The sequence below is a fragment of the Podarcis erhardii genome (genome assembly GCF_964252035.2).
Source record: "Podarcis erhardii genome assembly, chromosome: 13".
Lineage (NCBI taxonomy): Eukaryota > Metazoa > Chordata > Lepidosauria > Squamata > Lacertidae > Podarcis > Podarcis erhardii.
The window spans coordinates 16928014-16951149 of NC_138502.1; the positions used below are offsets into that span (position 1 = coordinate 16928014).

General features: G+C 46.5%; 1 protein-coding gene across 1 annotated transcript in view; it reads left to right on the plus strand.

Moving 5' to 3' along the window:
* PRKCG (protein kinase C gamma) overlaps positions 1 to 18855 on the plus strand; it is a 50257-nt gene extending 31402 nt beyond the window's left edge. Inside the window, exons 6-18 of the mRNA XM_081837386.1 lie at positions 942 to 1098; positions 1252 to 1386; positions 1830 to 1917; positions 2249 to 2278; positions 4567 to 4704; positions 6140 to 6313; positions 7006 to 7097; positions 10747 to 10809; positions 11771 to 11909; positions 13022 to 13102; positions 13269 to 13376; positions 14395 to 14535; positions 15499 to 18855. Of these exons, the coding sequence (XP_081693512.1) occupies positions 942 to 1098; positions 1252 to 1386; positions 1830 to 1917; positions 2249 to 2278; positions 4567 to 4704; positions 6140 to 6313; positions 7006 to 7097; positions 10747 to 10809; positions 11771 to 11909; positions 13022 to 13102; positions 13269 to 13376; positions 14395 to 14535; positions 15499 to 15771 (1619 nt within the window). The 3' untranslated portion in view covers positions 15772 to 18855. The remainder of the gene's footprint in view (positions 1 to 941; positions 1099 to 1251; positions 1387 to 1829; positions 1918 to 2248; positions 2279 to 4566; positions 4705 to 6139; positions 6314 to 7005; positions 7098 to 10746; positions 10810 to 11770; positions 11910 to 13021; positions 13103 to 13268; positions 13377 to 14394; positions 14536 to 15498) is intronic.
* Positions 18856 to 23136: the final 4281 nt, after the last annotated feature.

The following is a 23136-nucleotide window of genomic DNA, read 5'->3' on the forward strand; positions in this document are numbered from 1 at the left end:
GGTACCACTGCAATACAATATATTGATTGACCGATTGCATCTGTATCCCATGTAGCTTCCAAGGAGCTCAAGGCGGTGCACATAGTCCTTCTCTTCTTTATTGTATTCACACAACAACCCTGTGAGGTAGGTTAGTCTGAGAGATGGTGACTGGCTCAAGGTCACCCAGCGAGGTTCATGATGGGAGATTTGAACCCCAGTCTCCCAGGTCCTAGTTCAACACTTTTACTTGCTACACCACACTGGCTCTCTAATAATAGTGACAATCAGGGATGGCATTGCTATTAAGAACAGCCAGGCCAGATAATGGGGCTGCTGGAACATCAAGAAAATGCCCTGGGCCCTGCAGCAGGGAAGAAAACCTTTTGGGGTTGAGGCGGGTGGTGAACAGCATGGGAGCAGGAGGCCTGGCTGTGGCTCTGGCTGGGGCGGCAAGTGGGATTGATTGAGCTGGTGGAGGCTGAGAGCCAGGACGCCTGGGTTCTATTCCTAGCTGCAGAACTTGACATCCCCCGCCTCTGCTTTTCACACCTTCTTTCTCTGCACACTTTCTTCCCCGCTCTTGTTTCCCTCCCCCCCTTCTGGAACCCTGCATGTAGGTGGTGAGGAGAAAGCCATCGCTGCAGTCTTCTTGACAGAAAGGGATTTCCTCACCCACCCCTCTACTATCTCCTTCACGTTCTCCACCCCCAACGCGCACACAAGCCACATATGGGGGTGTTAGCAATTGCTGCCACAGCAACTTCCTTGGCCCGCAGCAGGTGGCCTGGGATGGGAGCCAGTGGATCCTCCTTCCTCCACCCACTAGGGAACGCAGGAGGTCTGTCTTCCCGCCCACTCGCCCTCTCCTCCAGTACTTACTCTGCTGGAAGCTAATCCTCTGTTGGAAGCTAATATGCGTGTCTCCCCTTCCCCCCTCCCTCCCTCCTTCTCTTTGTTAGTTGGTGAAGCCCTTAACCTGATCCCGATGGATCCCAATGGCCTCTCGGACCCCTATGTGAAACTCAAGCTGATCCCTGACCCTAAGAACCTAACAAAGCAAAAGACTCGGACCGTTAGATCCACCCTCAACCCAGTGTGGAATGAAACCTTCACTTTGTAAGTCCTGCAGATGTGATGGAGGACCTGGAAGCCAGAGTCCTGGTTGGGTTGTGTGTGTGTGTGTGTGTGTGTGTGAGAGAGAGAGAGAGAGAGAGAGAGAGAGAGAGAGAGAAAGAGAGAGAGACTCTGACCTTCTTTATACCTCCCCAGCACCCTGCAGCCGGGGGACATGGAGCGGCGCCTCTCCATCGAGGTGTGGGACTGGGACCGGACAACCCGCAATGATTTCATGGGAGCCATGTCCTTTGGGGTGTCTGAGCTCTTCAAGGGTCCTGTGGAAGGCTGGTAAGGGGAAATCTGTGGGGAAGCAGGGCCAGAGGGGTGGTGGTGGTGGAGAGAAGCAAAGATGGAAGAGAATGATGGGGCAACTCGGGGGACCACCAGTGGCTCATTTTCTTTCTCTTTCCCCGTCCGTCTTGGCGTCTCTTTGGGTTTTTATCTGTTTGCCTGGATGGCTCCATTATCTAATCCAATCTGTCTATCTATCTACCTGTCTTCTCTGCCTTACCTATCTACCTTATCTATTTTAATCTACCTTAACTACTTATCTATCTTATCTAATCCATCAAATACCCCTCATTTCTCCTCCCACCCCTCACCCCACTCTTCTGTTTCCATTTCCTTCTGCATTCCTCCCCATCCATCTCTCTCCCTAATCACTCCCTCCTCTTGTTCATCCTCTTCCTCCTCCTCCCTGCCTGGTGTCCCTGTCTGCGTTGCTGTCCCAGGTACAAATTGCTCAATCAGGAGGAGGGCGAATATTATAGTGTCCCTGTGGCCGATGCAGAAAACTGTGGGCTGCTGCAGAAATTTGAGGTAACCTTGTGGCTCTCCGGCCCCGCTTGGACTGGCACCCCCCCTGGTCTGCCCCCGCCAACTATGTGCCATATCCAGCCCAAACAGAAACCACACCCCTAGCTGGGGGTGGTGTGGCAGGGCCACTGCTGTGATGAAAGGAGCCAGGTTGGAGGGAATACCTCTGAATCACTTCTTCTCTTAGGACTCCAAGGGAGGGAGAGAGGGTGGTCGGACTGGGTAACTGGCAATCGACCTGAAATGGTACTCCTAGCCAGGAGAGAGGAATAGGGCAGAGGTTACTTGTGCATCTGTCTTAAACCCTGATTTATTTCTATTTTTGGTCTTCCAGGCTTGCAACTTCCCACTGGAGCTCTATGAGGTACCTGCGATTCTCTTAGTTTCTTCTGCCTTTTTCCTGGTGCAATGAGATGGGGAGGGGGTGAAGTTGGTTTCCCATTTGCTGCCCGTAAGGACATCAGCCAGTCTTGGAGCTGATTTCAAGGGCTTTATAGAGTGGGAGGGAAGCAACATAAGAGGAACAGCTATGTTTGGATGGGGGGAAAGTCCATCAAGACCAGCAGTGCCCAGCGCGAGCCGTTCCTGGGCAGCTCCAAGCAGTGACACAGATTTGGATCTTCGGGTACTGTTGTTGAGGCAGCAGCAAACAGGCCCTGCATCTGCACTTGGGCTGGCATGGGCATACTTTCCTTTTATTACTATTATTATTTTTTAAAAAACCTAATAGCACTCTTTATAGGGGGCAGCTGGCTATAAATGCACATGCTTACAGACATCAATCAATCAATCAATCAATCAATCAATCAATCAATCAATCAATTATCCTTTTCTGCAACAAAGTGGTGCTTATTCCCAAGTCAGTGTATTTAGTGTCAGGGCAGCAGATGCAAATTCTGTTTTATTTCTGTTTTATTTCTTTCCCCGTAACATAGCAGAAATGTTAAAGCAGTTGAGCCATAGAAGCAGGTGCCTTGTGGAGAAAGCCACCCCCTTGTTGTTTTTCTCAGCATATATATATATATATATATATATATATATATATATATACACACACACACAGTGGTGCCCCGCAAGACGAATGCCTCGCAAGTTGAAAAACTCGCTAGACGAAAGGGTTTTCCGTTTTTCGAGGTGCTTCGCAAGACGAATTTCCCTATGGGCTTGCTTCGCAAGCCGAAACCGCTAATAGCCGCTAAGCCGCTAATAGCCGTGCTTCGCAATACGAAAAAACCGCAAGACGAAGCAACTCGCGGAACGAATTAATTTCGTCTTGCGAGGCACCACTGTGTGTGTGTGTGTATATATATATATATATATATATATATATATATACACACACACGTAATACATCTGAACACAAACATTGCATTCTGTATCATGGCTCATAGCCACAGATGTCAATACAAACCCTCTATTATGAGTGGCCACTCTGAGCTGCTGTTTGAATCCACACTTGCAAGAGAGGAAATATTTCCTTTTGACTGCCCCGAACCTCCTAAAGGAGGTGATCAGAAGGTAGAAAGTACTTGAGGGGCAAATGGATTAAAGAAAGAAAGGCAGAAGGCTCTGAGACAGAACTAGGTATTCCTGGGCCTCCCGTATAGGATAAGCCCTTGAACATAGCATGCTGCCTTGCACTGTGCCAGGTGCCGTTGGTCCAGTGAGGGTCATTCTATCTGGCAGTGGCTCTCCAAGGTTTCAGAGGTGCTTTCCCAGTCCTGAGATCCCACTAACCAGAGATGCTTGGGGTTGAACCTGAGACCTTCTGCATGCAAAGCCCTGAGCCATTGCACCTCCCCTTTTTGTTGCATGCATCTGCCACTCCACAAACTTCACACAACCCCTGCTTTATAAATGTTTATAAGGAACTACACATACAACCAAGCTACTTTACAGCTTTTGCACAAGTTTCACAAACTCTTCCTAACATACAGAGTGTGTAATAAGGTAATAGACTGGTGACTGGGAGCGGCCGCTGAGATCATATAACACTGGTCTTGAAATACCTACACTGGCTCCCAGTACATTTCTGAGCACAATTCAAAGTGTTGGTGCTGACCTTTAAAGCCCTAAACAGCCTCAGTCCAGTATACCTGAAGGAACATCTCCACCCCCATCATTCCGCCTGGACACTGAGGTCCAGTGCCCAGGGCCTTCTGGCGGTTCCCTCGCTGTGAGCAGCCAAGTTACAGGGAACCAGGCAGAGGGCCTTCTCGGTAGTGGCACCCGCCCTGTGGGACGCCCTCCCACCAGATGTCAAAGAGAAAAGTAACTACCAAACTTTTAGAAGACATCTGAAGGCAGCCCAGTTTAAGGAAGCTTTTAGTGTTTAATAGGTTATTGTATTTTAGTGTTTTGCTGGAAGCCGCCCAGAGTGGCTGGGGAAACCCAGCCAGATGGGCGGGGAATAAATAAATTATTACTACTACTACTACTACTACTATTATTATTATTAAAGTGAGTAAACATGGGGCAGGGGACATATTGACTAAAATAAACCAGTGTGCCACTATTGGCATAGATACTGCATTAGTTGTATTGCCGGCTCTCCTGCCCCTTGTTCTGAGCTTAAGGAGGAGGTGGTACTCATGCATATCCATGTCTGTGTTTTCCTTTCCTCCCTGCCTCGAACCACGGTGCGCCCTGCAGAAGGTTCGCCATGGCCCCATCCCATCGCCATCCCCCAGCCCCACTGACACAAAGCGTGGCGGGTTCTTTGGCATCAACCGCTTCCACATCTCCGACTTCAACTTCCTGATGGTGCTGGGCAAGGGCAGTTTTGGCAAGGTAGGCCTGCCTTTTTTAAGGGATGTGCACAGAGGAGCAGTATTGCAACTGCAGGCACAGCAACACATTGAACGCATTCCCGTTTGAGAAAGTGCGATGGCGAGAAAAGGATGTACGTGCACGAAATACTTCACCTCCAAGAAAGTGTGTAAAGTCACCTGCTTCCCCTGCAGAATTGTCACGGGATTTGGAGAACCTTTCTTTGTTTTCTTTTTGCCGCCTGCTCCTCTGGTTCTTTGGAGGCTGAGCACACCCTTCTGCAGTGCTGGAACTCTCATCCACCCAGAGGATCTATCTATATCTATATCATCTATATCTATATCTATATCTATATCTATATCTATATCTATATCTATATCTATATCTATATCTATATCTATATCTATATCTATATCTATATCTATATCTATCTATCATCTGTCTGTCTATCATCTATCATCTTCCTTCCTTCCTTCCTTCCTTCCTTCCTTCCTTCCTTCCTTCCTTCCTTCCTTCCTTCCTATTCATATTGAAGCTTGGCTACTTTGAAGCTTTTAAGAGACACCACTTGTATAACAATCAGAAGGAAGGTTCAACAAGCAGGACATATGGACCTACTCTGTGTCCCAGCATCAGACATGCAATTGATTGGGGAGCATGGGAGGGCTTCCTTTGTGGCCACACCTACATTGTGAAACTCACAGCCCAGGGAGGGAAGCCTGCCTTTTTCTCTCTTTCTCTGATGGCCTTTCACCACCTCAGGAAAACTGCTTCATTTTAACAGGCTTTGGGCCTGTCGTTAAGCTGATGGTGCTTTTGCTCCCAGGAATTTTTGTGAAATTTTAATCTTCCTTCTTTTCTCTGCCTTTAAACTGTTTAGTTTTTAATTGTGACATGTGCCGGTGTTGTATTGTAAAAGTTATATTGGTTGGTTGTTGTTGTTTTTTGAAAAGTGGAAAGGCAAAATGTAATGTATTTCAGGAAAAGGACAAATAAGCAAATGGAAGCTTCCAGGTGCAAAAGAGCACTTTGCAAAAATGTTGAAAGAAGTTTAAGGCGGGTGGGGAGGGAATAACTAAACTGCATCCCACTGCCCATGGGAAACGTCCCTTCCATAAATCATTTGGCAATTTTTGCCCTATGAAACATCCTAGAATGTTCCCTACAAAAATTCAACACCTGCCAATGGGGCTTTCAATTTGTGTTAGGGGTGTTTGTGTGCTGTTTTCATTTAGCACCACCTACTGTCTTTGTTCATAGGAAAACAATGTTTTTATCATACCACCTTGAATTCAGTAAAAAAACCCAAACACTGCTGTCCCTACGTGAGAAGTAAGTTCTGTGTAAGAGTTGAAGTGTGTGTGTTCCCTGAAGGGTTAGAGGAGCCCAGGTTGTTATGAGTTTCCTTTGGGTAGGTGTGGGCAAGACCCAAACTTTTGGGGTTCTCTCCCCACAGGTGATGCTGGCGGAGCGCCGTGGAACGGACGAGCTGTTTGCCATCAAGATCCTCAAGAAAGACGTGATCATCCAAGATGACGACGTTGAATGTACTATGGTGGAAAAGAGAGTTTTGGCCATGGGGGAGCGTCCACATTTCCTAACCCAGCTGCACTCTACCTTCCAAACCGCAGTAATTGCGTGTGGTTATTTACTTGGTTAAAGAAACCGTAGCTATTTAACTGTATGCTGTTTTGTTGATTAAGTAATTCATTGCCTCCACTTAAATTTGCATGCAGGGGAAAATGGATGAATGCATACGACACAGCAACATCTCGGAAGAGGCATTTCCCCTCATCTCTTTTGCGCAGGAGGGGATGTCTTCTTATAAGATGGCAGCCATCTTTTTAGAACTAGTTTAAAATAAGTTTCTAAAGGTTACTGTCCAATTAATTGAGTCACATTCAATCAAAATGTATCTTAATTTAGGGGTTCCCAAATGGGTCACTGTGCTTCATTCAGGCGTCTGCGGCATGTCCGTGAGGAACACACACAATATGAATTCTGTGGAATTCCCAAACAGTAATACAATAAAGGGGGTGGGGTGGGAAGAAGCAATAAAAAATACAATTTAGAATTATATAGCATCTGGCACAGTGCATTGCAATTGCTACTAGAGGCAAGAAAAATAATTAAGAGGTCCATCAAGACCCTTAGCAATTTTCAAGTGGCCCATGAGGGGAAAAGTTTGGGAATCCCTGTCTTAATTGGTTTAACCGACTAAGCATTGCAGAGAGGGAAGGGGGGCATGCTGTGGTATCTGGATCTTTCACTTTATCTGCCTGTGGCAATAATGGACACACATCCTGGTTTTTTTCCTTCAAGGACCGGCTCTATTTTGTCATGGAGTATGTCAATGGAGGAGACCTGATGTATCATATCCAGCAGGTTGGGAAATTCAAGGAACCTCATGCTATGTACGTGAGTCTCTTGGGGAACTCAATTGCGAATGGGTCTCTCTCTCTCTCTCTCTCTCTCTCTAGCTGCTCTCACACTGGAACAGCTCTGCTTCTTCACTCAGTTCTTACAGGGCATTTGTACAGTATCATTAGCTAAACACCCCCCCTCTCAAGTTTCCCCACATTTTTCCTCCTGGGGGCTTATAAAACCCAACCCTTTTTTGTAGACAACTCAGTGCACAATTTCCCCTGCTGTAGACAGCCTATGTGCTGCTATTCCATCCTACTGGATTGCTCTAGCTGTTTCCTGGGGTGTCCTCCAGCCATTTCCTTCTCAATCATTTGTCTTCCCTCTCTAAGAATCAGCTCTGCCACTCCATTCCTTGCATTTCCAAATAACTTTGGCTTTCTGTATCTTTTTTTCTCTTCCCTAAATTGCAGAAGGGGGGGGGCGCACTACCATTACTGGGAGGGGAGTGGTGGAGTCTTTAACTTTTTCTTCTCACATAATGATCCCAATGACAATTGCCTTCCAACATTTGGAACGGGCGGACGAGGGACTGCCCAGTTGGCTACAGAATGCCAGAGGTTTGTAAGGAGAGCTGCTATTCCACTTCCGGCTTCAAGCAGGACAGCGATGAGTGTGTGTTGCTAAATTGTCCTTGTCCAGAGGTACCCTCTGCCTGCCTGTCTTTACTTGCATAGTCACTCCAGTCCAAAACATGATGACACCTGAGAACAGCTTTTCTTACATATCTTAAGACCAGGGTTGGCTTCAAAGGGTGGTCAGGTTGGGCATTTGCAAAGGCCTTGTGTTTGGCAGATGGGCCCACAGTCCCAAGTGTCACCCTCTTTCAGTTCAAGGGGACCCACTGAAGATGCTTAATTTAGGGATTCCCCAAATCCTGGAACCTGCACTGCCCCCCTCCCCAATATTTTTATTGATTTTGCAATAGTATTCATTAAATGAACACAATGACTTTCATACAAAGAAAAATCATGTCATTGTCTCTGCTTCTCCTCCTGTTGCCAGAAGCCTAGTAAGTATTCTTATGAATATTCTATTGTACGCCCTTCACCCATGTTTACTACCTACTTTTGGCATTCTCTCAACAGGGATCTTATATGTCATATCATCAAAATCTCTTGAACATAGTTTTAACACTGTTTAAGAGACAAACTACACATGACCGTTGTCTAAATCCTTTGCGTAACTAAAGGCTGTTATGGGGTGCTCGCTAGATCAGGGAAATAGCTTGGGGGTGTAGGTGTTTAATGCTTACACCTCCTGTACTCTAAGCCTAGGGCTTCCTGATCGGAAGGTCGGCGGTTCAAATCCCTGCGACAGCATGAGCTCCCGTTGATCAGTCCCTGCTCCTGCCAACCTAGCAGTTTGAAAGCACGTCAAAGTGCAAGTAGATAAATAGGTACCGTTCCGGCAGGAAGGTAATCAGCATTTCTGTGCGCTGCTCTGGTTCGCCAGAAGTGGCTTTGTCATGCCGGAAGCTGTACGCCAGCTTCCTCGGCCAGTAAAGCGAGATGAGCGCCGCAACCGCAGAGTTGTCTGTGACTGGACCTAATGGTCAGGGGTCCCTTTACCTTTAACTGTGCTGTTTTCCTGATCTAAATCCCCTGTCGCCCGAACACATGTACACTTGCTGTTTGCTCTGTGGCTGAAAACATTCCAGCACGGTGCATGCAGTCCCCCTGCAAATCCACTTAGTAAGAGCATAAAATAAAATGTCTAGAGTTCAATGGAGGATTCCTGGTGAAATGTGTACTTTGGTCCTAAGAGCCATGTGTTTGAAGATCCACCTCCGTGTCAGGTGAATCAGGAGTGCTGCACATACGTAGCAGAATGAAGTGGGAGTGAAGTAATTAATAGAGTTCTGAGGTTGTAGAGTGGTCTGTACCACTTCAGACTGCAGGTGAGACCTCACATTTAAATACCTTTCTATGTAAGGAAAGCAAGGAGACCCACTTCCTGCACTTGCAAATGAGCATGGCAGGGAGTTAGCTGGGCAAGAATTTTTCTCCCTGACGTACTAGATTTCTCCTTGTGGAGAGCTTTTACCTGGATGAGTGTTCAAAAATGTGGCCCCCACACACCACCCTCTCACAGCGGTCTGAAGTGGTACAGTCTGCTCTATGGCCTCGGGATTCTACCGCTTCATTCTGCATGCTTACGTATGCCAGAGCTCAGTTTCATGGGAAATTATTACACTCCAGTGAAGTTGTGTAATTGAGTGACCTGAATGTGAAATCAACAAGCGTCCACTTGCTCTAAAAAGAAACCTAATTGACAAGGAGTTTAAAACACCCACTCACCCACCCTCTGTCCAAGCCGCTGAGAAGAACCATGGGAAGTAAGCTTGGGCTACCAATTTTTGCAAGAGACTCCCCTGTTTTAAAATGACATTCAGATGGAATGTGAGAATGACAAGGCAGGCAGCTACGTTGGAGATAGGATCCCTTTTGCCTGAAAAGCCAGAGTCTTAGGCTGCCTGCACACCATTTAAAGCACGTTGTAGTTTACCCCCTTAGAGAGTTACAGTTGCCAGCACCCTTAACAAACAATAGTTCCCATGATCCTTTGAGGGAAGTCATGTGCTTTAGATGTACGATGAGTGTAGCAGCCCTCCTGTTCCTGGCGCGCCGTGTTGGGGTGTGGAGTGGCCATTCTCCTATATGCATTTCTGGGACCACTCCATACCTCTAACCTTATCTTAGCTCTGCCTTGCATGCAGAAGGTCTCATGTTAAAGGACTCCTGCCTTAAACGATGGAGAGCCACTGCTAGGTGGACAACACCGCGCTAGGTGGACCATTGATTTGAGATGATAGAAGGCAGCTTCCTGTGTTCCTATCTCCTTCTAAAATGAAGCCAACATAGGTGTAGGGCTGGTGTGCGCAGCTGGAGAAAATGGCCTCTCTGGTAAAATTAGGATCACTGCTGGACCTAATTAGGCTTGTGGGCTGGAGGTTTCCCATATTTGCTCCAACCACCACACTCTGCACTGTCTCCCCACATACATACATACATACATACATGCATGCATTGTTCTTCCTATTTATCCTTGCCTGCATTGCCCTGCTATTGCCTTCACTGGGTCTGAATTCAGATTGTAAGTTCCTTGGCCCGGGGACCTGCCTTCTTACTGCTCTGTACAGCGCCGTGCATGTTGCTGGTGCCATATAGATAACAGAAAACCTTTAAATTCACAAGAATGAAATCTAACCTGTGTGCCTGCCAACCCACGTCCCTGGTAACATGTAAAGGTTGGTACCTGTACGTGGAATATGCTTTAATTCTAACTTGATGCAGCGGGAAGCAGGTCTACACACAGTAACTTGCAGCCACTTGTACGCTGAATAAAAAGCTCTCTTGTGATCATGCATAAATTAACATATTACCTTTCTGATATGAGTATTATTCCAAAGGTGGGGGAGGTGGTACGTACTGTGTGGAGGAGCTGTATGGTACTGGAATGGCATGGCTAGTGAGTGTGCCTGCTTGTATTTTTCAAACATCATGTGAAAAGTGGCTGTCAGAGCCACCATGATGACTTCAGTGCCGCTGCTAATGAAATCCTTGCCGTGTTATCTCTCTCCCTTCCTCCCTCTCCCCCCCTTAACCCTCCTCACCCTTTTCCTCTTCTCTGTTACAGGTTTTATGCTGCAGAAATTGCAATTGGCCTGTTCTTTTTGCATAACAAGGGAATTATTTACAGGTGAGTCTATTCTGTTCTCTATAGAGGTCCCAGACTCGACTGCAAAACCCCACTCCCCCCCCCCCGAGAATCCAGGGGTTCTGGCTCCATCTCTTCTCCCCCACCCTGCCCCCTCTCCAAATCTCTACAGGACTGCCTCCTTCCTTCCTTCCTTCCTTCCTTCCTTCCTTCCTTCCTTCCTTCCTTCCACTATCAAGATTCTAATAGGCAAAAAATGCTGGCAACATTACGATAAATTCAACAGAGTAAATAAGTTTTGATGGATGTAACAGTGGAAAACCAATTTGAATAGTTATTGTAAAAAATGTGGGGATGTAAGATATGCAAAATGAACCATGGAAGGGGAAGAAGGTAAGTCATTGGATATTCTAAAGTATGTAAAATGTTTATTTGAAATCGTAAAACAGAAAAAAATATATTATTTTTTTTAAAAAAGAGATATTCTAATAGGCAAATCATCTTTCATTCTGGGTTGTCCTCTTGGAACTAGGAATGGGGGAGGAATTCAGTTTGCATTTAAAGGTGAACATGCCTTATTTGCACTTTCCATAACACTGCACGAACTGAAACATAGCCAGTGGTTGAAATGCAGGCTTCTCTTAATGTTCTCCAGCCAAGTAATGTGCGCAAAGATGCATATCCTAAGATAAAGTATGCACAAAGATGCAGATGTACACATGAAAGTAACTTACAAAAATGCATTATATTAGGGGAAATTGCTTTGCAGAAATGTGCACATCAAGAAAAAAAATCATACTGGACTGCTGGTGAATTTTCATAAGATAAAAAATCACAAATTGATGTGGAAGACTGAATTTCAAACTGGAAAAGTGAGAAACTGGGAGAAGCTGAAATTGATGAATCTGCCCATCCCTTCCTTACTTGGAGGATGTAATTCCCAGTTGTAATTTGGCGCCCTCTGCTGGGCACTCCTATTGCTTGCTTTGTCTCTCCTGCCCAGGGATCTGAAACTGGACAATGTAATGTTGGATGCTGATGGTCACATTAAGATTACTGATTTTGGGATGTGTAAAGAAAACATTTTTCCTGGCATCACCACACGGACCTTTTGTGGAACACCGGACTACATTGCTCCAGAGGTACAGAATGCTCCTAAGTCTCCCATCCCCAATCACACAACTCACCACCCTTCCAAAGAAACATCAGGTTCCTTCTGCTCTAATCTAAACTCTCCCCAGGAATTTAACCTTATAGGTTAGACTTGCTGCCTTCTAAAAACTCCAGAGCCCTGGTTTCAAATTCCTACCTCTTATGCTCGGATCCAAAACAACTGTATGTGACAGGCACACCCATTATTGTATATTTCTGTGCCTGGGGTCTAATTTTACAGTTAAATGTGTGGGGTTGTGAGTGGAATAGTTGACCTCCTCCCCTGCCTTAATTCGTTGTGTCCTTTTCATAATCCGTTTGACCCTCAGAGCATTTGGGACGAAGCAGGTTGTTGAATGAATGAATCTGCTATCCCAATTCACCCTCTTGCCAGGAATCTTAGAACTTAGCTCCCCAATGCATGTCTCGGTGACTTATAGACGAGGTTACTCCCCAGAGGATGCAGGTGGCGCTGTGGGTTAAACCACAGAGCCTAGGACTTGCCGATCAGAAGGTCGGCAGTTCGAATCCCTGCGACGGGGTGAGCTCCCGTTGCTCGGTCCCTGCTCCTGCCAACTTAGCAGTTCAAAAGCACATCAAAGTGCAAGTAGATAAATAGGTACCACTCCGGCAGGAAGGTAAACGGCATTTCCATGCGCTACTCTGGTTTGCCAGAAGCGTCTTAGTCATGCTGGTCACATGACCTGGAAGCTGTACCCTGGCTCCCTCGGCTGATAAAGCAAGATGAGCGCCGCAACCCCAGAGTCGGCCACGACTGGACCTAATGGTCAGGGGTCCCTTTACCTTTACTCCCCAGAGAGGCTCGCTTTGCTACTTCTCTGCTAGTTTTTCAGACATTGGGCAAAAGCAACTTAATTTCTAAGGACATTTAGGACCAATTGAATCGTGTTTGTTGCTTCTATTGGAACTTCTTGGTTTATATGGTTTGGATTTCTGTTATTGGTTGTTATTTACTATGTTGCTTATGGTTTTAGAGTTTATTTTTGTAAGCTGCTTTGTTGGACCTGTTTGGGTAAAAAAAGTGGAATGAAAAAGGTCTGTAGATTTAAAGGACCTAACCTCCCATTTCTACCCATCTTAGATTATTGCCTATCAGCCATACGGGAAGTCAGTGGACTGGTGGTCATTTGGTGTCCTTCTGTATGAAATGTTAGCTGGGCAGGTAAGTATGTTGAGGTGGGTTTTTTTCATGATCCAGTCCAGGTCAAGGGATACATTTGTGGTATCATGGGATGGTTTGTGGCTGTTGCCAAGAGACCTCAAGGCATTAATTCCTTAGTCTAAATATTCCACCTGCCATAGTTCTCACACTAGCTTCTGGTCCACAGCCACCATTTGATGGAGAGGATGAGGACGAACTCTTCCAGTCGATCATGGAGCACACGGTGTCCTATCCCAAATCTCTTTCACGTGAGGCTGTCTCCATCTGCAAAGGGGTGAGTCCTGGCACATCAAAGAGGAGAAAGGCTTTGTGCCACATTTCCTTTTGGCTGCCCTGAAGGTTGAAACCAGGTGGTTGTGAGGGAAACAATGGGTGACTCTCCTTGAGAATAGAAGGACTTTCAGGAAACAATTGGCTGAAAGATGGGAGGTGCTTAACTCTGAATTCACAAGCTGATTTTTCTGCCCCTGGACATTTTTAATGGACAGCAATAATGGAGGAGCAGGGATCCACAGGGGAGAATCAGCAGGGTTGTAAAGGGTTAAACGCTTCTCCCTCTCACCCAGGGCTGAATTTAGGTTTGATGATGCCCTAAGCTATTGAAGGTAATGGGGCCCTTTATATGTCCAGCTGTCCTTTGTCAACAACGAATTGCCGTTATTTTTTGTGTCGAATATATGCTATATGGTAATTTATGGACCTAATAGGTATCTAAAGCCATTTGCACATAACAAAATACGTATTTTACCAAAGTAATTGTTATATATCAAAGTAATTGATATCAAAGTAGTCTTATATTTTGGAAATATACATCCAGTTTTTTCCCCTTTATTTTTTTGGGGGGGACCCCAAGAGAGTGGGGCCCTAAGCTATAGCTTGTTTAGCTTATACAGTTGTACCTCCGCTTACGTATCCCTCTGGATACGTACATAGATCAGTTTATTAGTATATCCCTCTGGATACGTAAACTTCAGGATGCGAACATGGCAAATCCGGAAGTATTTTTTTGGGTTTCGCCGCCTGCGCCTGCGCATAAGTGCTAATCCACTTGCGAATTCCTCGGGATGCGGCTGGACCTCCGGAACAGATCCCGTTCGCAACCAGGGGTACCACTGAACGTAAATCTGGCACTGCCCTCACCTCGCTTCCCTGTCTTGGTACATGCAGATTGGGAGACATGCCTTTCTTGATAGAATGTCCAATTTCCATCCTGTAATAGGCAGTCTCGGACTGTGGTCCGCACCCCTTAGAGGAGGAGGGTGTTCCTAGCAAATCTCTTTCTCTTTCCCCAGTTCTTGACCAAGCATCCACTGAAGCGCCTGGGCTCAGGACCAGAAGGGGAACGGGATATCCGGGAGCACGGCTTTTTCCGCTGGATGGACTGGGAGAGGCTGGAGCAGCTGGAAATCCCCCCGCCGTTCATCCCCCGCCCAGTGAGTAGCTTTGGGTCCCCAAATGAGCTCAGCCACATCCAGCTGTGCAGACTCCTGCCACCAGGTGTGAATAGGCACACACCTGTATTTGTGCATGTGGATGGGCACACTCAGGTTGTCCTACGGACCTGTGGCTCAAGCACAGTGTCACATACCTCCATTAAGAATGCATGCATTGCTGTACATTACTCAGGCAGAACTTTGCATATCTACCAATCGGAACCTCTTCACACATTCATTGCAATGTGCATAGATCACTTTATTAGTATATTTACTTTCTGTATGCCTTCCTCCAAGGAGTCAAGGCAGTGTACATTGTGCCCCCTCCCATTTTATCCTCACAGCAACCTTGTGAGGTAGGTCAGCCTGAGAGTGTGTGACTGGCCGAGGTCACCTTCATGGCAAAATGAGGATTCAAACCTGAGTTTTCCCAGACTTATTCCAACACTCTTAAACTACTACACAATACTGTGTTTCATATCTATTAATATCTGTAAACACCCACAGACACCAGCTCTAGATATATGAGCTGCAGCATGCAGAGACCTTCACACAACACAATATAATGACATGCACCAGGAAGAAATAAAACGGTGATCAAGATTCAGGGCTGTATCCAATGTTAGTCATACCCGTAGATCCATTTCAAACTCCTTTCCATTCCTCCGTCTCCCTGAGATGGAAAGAAATGTCAAACAAAACTCAGAAGGCTAACAGAGCGGTGGGGTTTTTTTAAGGTTAAAAATTCAGAGGTTGTGTTTGGTTTTTAATTCTGGAAACGTTATGAAGGAACGCCTTTGAAGATGTAGCAAGTTCAAGAAAGATTAAAATATGGAGAGGGAGGGGTTGTGTTAAAGAAACCAACAGAGATAATTCTTGTTCCCTTTCTCTTTCCATTGTCCTTGTTCCCCTCACCCCTCCTATTCCCCTTTTCTTTCTCTCTGCCCCCGTCCCCCCATCCAGTGCGGCCGAAGCGGCGAAAACTTTGACAAGTTTTTCACACGGGCACCTCCAGCGCTGACACCCCCAGACCAGCTGGTCCTCGCAAGCATTGATCAGAGCGAGTTCCAGGGGTTCACCTACATCAACCCTGAGTTTGTGCACCCGTCCACGTTGCGGCAGGGGAGCCTCTCCCCAACAGCCCTGCCCCTCTCTCCGACCAGCATGCCCCTCTCTCCGACCAGCATGCCCCTCTCTCCGACCGGGATGATCCCTTCCCCAACCTCCCTGGTGTGAGAGTGTCTCCTGGATAACCCTTGACCCTAAGAACCCCAATTCAAGCCCTTAGAATTCTGCTCCCGGGAGCATGACTCCTGCTCAGAGCTCAGCCCTATAAACCCTATGCTTGACCTTATCACCCCTGCCTCCCCTAGAAAACACCTTTTTGTTGTTAATTGTCTCCAGTGAGTTGCTTCCCTCCTTCCTTACCTCCATTAGGTGAAACCCAGATCAGTGAGGTTAAGAAAGCAGACATATATCTATAGAGGGATTTTTAAACTCCACCGCCCCAATAAAATAGGAATATTCCCTAGGTCAAGGCTAATCTTTTTTGAGCATCCCCCAATTAAACGGAGTTTGCATTGGCACAAAGAGAGAAAACTGTGCCAGGCTTTTCTGTAAAAATGGCCCTTTCAGTACTGTGTTTGCAAGGCTTCCCCCCTATAATCAGAGCAGTGGATAGCTTTCACACCATCAGAAATTCCTCAAAATTGGCCAAAACATGGGATGGCCTAAGCAGGCAAGAGGGCAAGAGACAGGACTGCACACACTTTGTGACAAAATGATGGAAATTGTGGCTGAAATCTGCCCAGAAGACATGCCCTCTGCCCTAAATCCAGGTTGGCCACATGACTGCAAAGTTCTGCCAAATGGGTTGAGTAGGCAGTGAAATGAAGGTATGTTGCAAAAACAGAGGTCCAAACAGGAAGCAGTTGTGGAACTCCTTAGCTCAACGTGTATTTTTCCATCCCTTACAAAAGGCCATGCGATTGTTTATTTATTTGGCCCTTGCAAATTTTTCTTTGATGAGTTTGGTTTCTCTAATGGATAAGGGGAATGCAGTGGGCATAATTATACTCTGGAATCGAAGAAGCAACCATAAGGTGAGCATGTGATCACTGACCAAAATAGCAGCCTGTGAATTATTATTCCATGTGTTGCTCTGCACTAAGGTGGGGGCTGGGGGAGGAGAGCCCACCCTTTCATTGCTGTCTGTCCTGATCATGAGCCTTTCCTTCACAGGGCTATGGCTGAGTGGTAGAGCGAAGGCCATGGGTTCAATTTCTAGCTTCTCTAGGGCTGGGAAACCCCTAAGGAGAGCCACCACCAATCAGTGCAGACAGGACAAAACTAGATTGGCCCAGTGGTCTGACTCAGTATATGGCAGCTTCCTCAGTCCCTTCGTACAGGCTTAAAATATGAAGGGATGCCTAATCTACGTTTAAATGATCCTGAGTATCTGTTTGCCTTGGAAGTAATTTTTAAATTTGGGGAAATGTCAGGAAGCAACACCTTCCTTCCCTCTCTCTCCCTGCCTCCCCTGCTGATTGACTGCTCAGATAATTTCCGAAAACCCTTCTGGTCTTCATCCCTTGCCATGTTCCAAGATCCTAGTCCTAAATTTCGTCTCCGTGGTGCTTTCCTTACCTGCTACAGTGTGACGATGTAACCTTGAACTCGATAGATCTTACCCAACTTATTTCGAGCCCTTCGATTTTACGCATAGCTAGGATGCCTGCCTGCACAAAAAGAGTGTAGAACCCCAAACTGGTCCTTCCTCTACACCCCTACCCACCCACCCACCCACCTCACTCTTTGTGACACAGTCCTGCCCTTGTTGAGCCCCGATGGCTCCGTCCCCCATTGCCCCCGGCCCCCAGCACTGACACCTTTGCCTTGCTTCCTTCAACATGGCTGCTTGCATCACCCACTCAGCTGTTGAAAACCAGACTTTGGAAAGGAAGCGATGACAGCAACAGAGGTGGCACGCTAGACTCTGAGGAGAAAATATCGCCCTCCTTTATAGCAACACACAGCATGTCCAAATGCGACTTTTCTTTTGTTCTTTTCTTTCTCTCTCTCTTTCTCTGGTGCATGGACTATATTACATGAACATTATAGTATATTTATTTATTGATACCTATCTTCCACGTTTCCATCCTGCTCAGTGGACACCGCCAGCCCTCTACATCTGCCCTCCCAAGTTAACACCTGGCAGCCTCTTTCCAGCTTTAAAACTCGAGGTGTGTGGTAAACTGAAGATGGCACCTTCTCTCCCCCCCGCACCCCCCCCCAATTCTCTGGGACTCCTCTTAACAGATCATTTCATTTATCATGAATACCCTGTTGCTTTTTGATGTGGGAAAGACACCCTGTCAAGCTTGTGTTGTGAATATTTTTCATTATGTGGCAAAAGACTGGTATTTGTTTTTACCTCATGAGGGAAGCCCATCGAGAACTGGTCTTTGTCCTGATTTGCCCAATGCTGGCGATTTCCGTAAGAGCGAGTGCTTGCCATGTTAAATGGGTGCATGTTAGATGATTCTGGGGTGTCTCTGCTGTGCTGAAAGTTACAAAAACTGGTCTTAGTCGGCGACTGATTGATGGGCGGAGAAATAATTATATTCTGCTGGCAGGTCATGTAGATGAGCCAAGCGAAAAATTTCAAGGCCATTCTCTTCCCTTCATGCATCAGGCTGCAGATTCTGGTGCATCTGGGCCAACAGTCCCTCTTTACCTTTCTCCTCTCACTTTGAAATTGATGGAAGCTAGATTCGGCCTCTGTCACCTCATGCCTGCCCATTCTATGCCGACCTCATTCCTCCTTCTCTGGCAGAGGGTTTTTATCAAGCACCCAGCAGGCTATAGGCTTGGGCAGATGGGCGTCAAGTGGGTAGCCCTCTTCAGCCCATCCCTAACTCAGCAAGGGCATGGGGTTAAGAGCGAGCATGGGAGCTAGACCACAAGTACCTTGTACCTACCTAAGGAAGAGATAGCCTGTCGTTAGACCAGAAGATGTTGGGATCCAGAACTGCTGCGCTCATGAAAGATGAGTAAGATTGCTAATAGGACCGGAATTGTTCTCCTGAGTCATTTCCAGAGCTCTTTCCCCTTTGGTTTGCCTGATCCTTCCAGCACATCAGTCTTCCGCCAGTTTCCAGCCTCGGTCTTTTTTCTCTTTGCTGACAACCCCCCCCCCCCCCCCGCAGCTTGGGAATAATCCACTCACACCTCCTTCCCTTCGGCTTGTGGTTCCCTGTAGCCAGTACCATAGATTAATGGACTCACCTATGCATTTCAATATAAAAGATATTTATCCAACCCGCAGTGTGCCTTGCCTTTCTGTCTCTGTTGGTTGGCGAGACGTTGCGTTGTCATACTGGATGAAAGGGACTTGGGCTGCATTTCCTAAGCATCATGACCAGGGAGTAAGAAGGAAAGCGGACAGTGGGGTGGCACCCTTCACCTGACCCATGTTTGCTGGAAGGTGCAGGGGAGAGGCAGCGGGGAGCATCGTCTGGTGCAAACGCGGCAGCAGGAGCATGAGATTGGTTCTGCTGATGCATTTGCACCGAGCCTACTTTGCTGCTGCTTCGCTCCTCCCCTTCTACCTCCTGGCAAGCAGCAGGAACTCAGCCAATCTGAGGCCAGGTGAGCAGCAGGACCTCTTCACTTTATAAATAGCAAATGGCATCCAACACCATGCAAACTCTGTGCAAATAAATCAGGGCGAATATTCAGTGAACAGGTCATCAGGAAGCAACAAAAGGTCCAATTTGCTGGTGCCGGTGAGAAGCACATTTGTTGCATCAGGGTGCCAAATCTTTAGAAACACAGCCTGAATTTACTGGAATGTGATTGACTCTCAGCCCAAAATAGTGACAGTCCAGCAGCAGCCCGGGTTTTAGCCACTTTTGGCCAGATGAATCCTCCAGAGATTTCTACAGAATTCCTACAAAGTTTCCATGTCCGGATCTTGTCCAGGAATGTTGTCTAAATTGATGCAACCCCATGTGGTTTAGCTGATCTCCACCTGAACAGAACTTAAGATGTTGGTCAAGCAGAGAGAATTGGGATCATCCCTGCCACATTTGGGAGAAAAGATCAGGCTATGATTCACACCACAGTTAAAGTGGAGTTGGGTGCAGACTACCCAGGGGTAAACAGCATCACACTCTGAGTAGTAAAACCTCATAAGCTTAGAGGGACTTGCTCCCATCCCCAGTTAACACGGGGAGGATCACAGCCTTGTTCCGGCTTAACAGAGCAATCCTAAATAAAGAAAACTATAAATTATGCACCTGAATTACCCATTCAGGACGATTTTTTCTTACACCATCCTTTCTCTGGCTATGTTTTGCTGGGTTGCTAAGTTGTCCCAGAGTTGAAAGGTGTTTGGAATAGGTGCAAATCCTTGCCCCGCCCCTGGAACACTCCTTTTTGGGGACATGCTGATGTAAGTTACACCAGTTTTAAGTTCTGCCAGCTGTGCCCCAGTTTAGGGAGTTAAGCTGGTATATCTCCAGCTGAGCTAAGTTTAGGGACTTATGCCAGCATAGCCCCAGCTGTGCCTAGTCTCAGCGAGGAAAGACCAACACCTGCCAAATCTCATGCTGTTGGATCTTGGGTTCGGATTGCATTGTTAGGGAACCTGGTTTATGCATGCCCTTGTAAACATTAATCACATGCACTCACAGATCTACAAATCTGGGATTCTTTTGCAATGTGGTTTCCACTGATGGTGTTGGTGTAGGAGGCTCCTATTTAAAGTATGAGCTGTTTAAGGGAATAATCAGAGGCTCACTTTTCTGTCTTACGCCTCCATCCCCCTCCCCTGCCACAAGCCTGTCTCCCAAATCTCCTTGATTGGAACAGTCCCCCTTGTATGTTGTTGTTGTTGTTGTTTAGTCGTTTAGTCGTGTCCGACTCTTCATGACCCCATGGACCAGAGCACGCCAGGCACTCCTGTCTTCCACTGCCTCCCGCAGTTTGGTCAGACTCATGTTTGTAGCTTCAAGAACACTGTCCAACCATCTCGTCCTCTGTCGTCCCCTTCTCCTTGTGCCCTCCATCTTTCCCAACATCAGGGTCTTTTCCAGGGAGTCTTCTCTTCTCATGAGGTGGCCAAAGTATTGGAGCCTCAGCTTCAGGATCTGTCCTTCCAGTGAGCATTCAGGCCTGATTTCCTTAAGAATGGATACGTTTGATCTTCTTGCAGCCCATGGGACTCTCAAGAGTCTCCTCCAACACCATAATTCAAAAGCATCAATTCTTCAAAAGCATAAATTATTCCCTTGTATATTTACTCCAAAAAGAGTAAGGGTAGCTACCATTTATTTGCTGTTAGCCAAATACCAGTCTTGCTTACAACAAATAATTTTTTGGGGGGTGGGGGATAATAATAAGTTGGGAGAGAGGAAGGAAGGCTTAATTGCTTAATTGTTCAGATGGAAACAGTGAAACACATATGCATGAACACCCTAGTGTGGGCACATCCCAGGACTGGGGGAAGCCCAAAAGGTTAGATCCAGGTAGATCGTTTGTTTCTGATGTTTCTAGTGACACTAGGCATTTGGCCTTCCCTTTCTTGCAGGAAAGTCAGTTTCTAGGCACTCTGCACCTCATTCCCCGAGGACTCTGAAGAACAGTGTGCTCTTTGACATTTTCAGTGGACAATTCATTTTCCCCCAAATGTAGCTAAAGACAATGGTCACTAGAGGGAGCTGCAGGACTACTAATGAAAACTACTGCTTGCAACCTTCCCTGCACCCCAGCCTCAATCTAGCAAGGCTCCTGCACTTTTAACAACTGCTTTGTGTCTGGAAGAAATTCAGCTGCTTCAGGTTTTCCTATGCTCTAGTTCCTGGAAAGGAGGGCTTAAGGTGGATGGGCATTGCTGGGCTGGGGAGTGAGCCTGCTGCTGCTCCACCCTCCCAGCATCCAAAGTCTGAGGTGGCTGCTTCACTCTGCCTAATGGTAGGGCTGGCCCAGATGCTTCAACTGGGAATGTCTAGGGCAATGCCCAGTTTTTGCCCTTATCTTAAAGAGCACTGTTCCGTTTCCCTTTTACAATACGAGAGAAAATGTATATTCTAAAATGAGTACTGTAATTTGACCATATTCTCATTTGAATTATTTTCCCCCAGTTCTGTAACATTTTTAAACACCAGCAAAAATAACAAGGGGCACTCCCAGGCGCTCACTATTTCCAGGTGGGATTCAATCACATACTACTGGCAAATTCAGGCTGTGCAATTATACTTGATTGGGGCTTCTTGTATGGCAAACCTGCTTCCCTCCCCAAAGAGCAGACTCCCCCCCCCCCAATAAGGAAAGTGACAGGAAAATGCACTGGAAAATGCGGGATGACACTGGATTTGACACAATGTCATCTAACCTCCACACAAACAAATCGGGACGAATGCTCATTAAATAGCCGATGTTATCTAACTTCCCTGCAAAGAAATGAGAACGAATGCTCAAGAAGCAGGTTGTCTGGAAGCAGCCAAGGTACTGTATTTAACTGCTGATGCCTAACATTCCTGCCTTAGCATTCCTCAGCAAAATATAGTTTGTTTGAAGCATCTTGCAGAGGTGTGGGTGTTTATTTGTGCGTCATCCTGCCTTCCCAGATGATCAGGTTGATAGATGCCACCTGTGCGTGTTTTTATGTGGCAGTCCTCAGTGCATGGTGTTTAGACAATATATAGACCACTTAACATTTCTAAATGGTTTGCAAGTATCATAAAATATTACAAATAAATGTGTTCCAGGTGATGCGAGTTCTGTATGTTCTGTCTACCCATGTGTTTATGTTTAATTTTATATATTGATATATATATAAACCCCAAGTGGCAGGAAGGGTCCCTGCCTCTGGGAGGTTCATAGAATCATAGAATTGTAGAGCTGGAAGGGACCCCGAGGGTCATCTAGTCCAACCCCCTGCAATGCAGAATTTTCTCACCTAAAGCATCTATGGCAGATGGCCAACCAACCTCTGCTTAAAAATCTCCAAGGAAGGAGAGTCCACAACCTCCTGAGGGAGACCGTTCCACTGTCGAACAGCTCTTACTGTCAGAAAGTTATTCCTGATGCTGAGTCGGAATCTCCTTTGTAACTAGAAGCCATTGGTTCGAGTCCTACCCTCCAGAGCAGGAGAAAACAAACTTGTTACAAGCTAACTGTTGACTGTGGTCTGTACATGGACCAAATGCAATGATAGATACAGTGGTACCTCAGGTTATGTACTTAATTCATTCTGGAGGTCCGTACTTAACCTGAAACTGTTCTTAACCTGAAGCACCACGTTAGCTAATGGGGCCTCCTGCTGCTGCTGCGCCGCCGGAGCACAATTTCTGTTCTCATCCTGAAGCAAAGTTCTTAACCTGAAGCACTATTCCTGGGTTAGCGGAGTCTGTAACCTGAAGCGTATGTAACCTGAAGTGTATGTAACCTGAGGTACCACTGTACTTAGACTTCTTTTCACCTGAAGGCAGGACCTTGCTTTTAAGGCTTCATGGAAAATGTGTTTTGAGGAGAGATCTGAGGGACGAAAGAGCTGGCACCATGTTTTCAACCAGCATTTATTCACTGTGCCAAGCA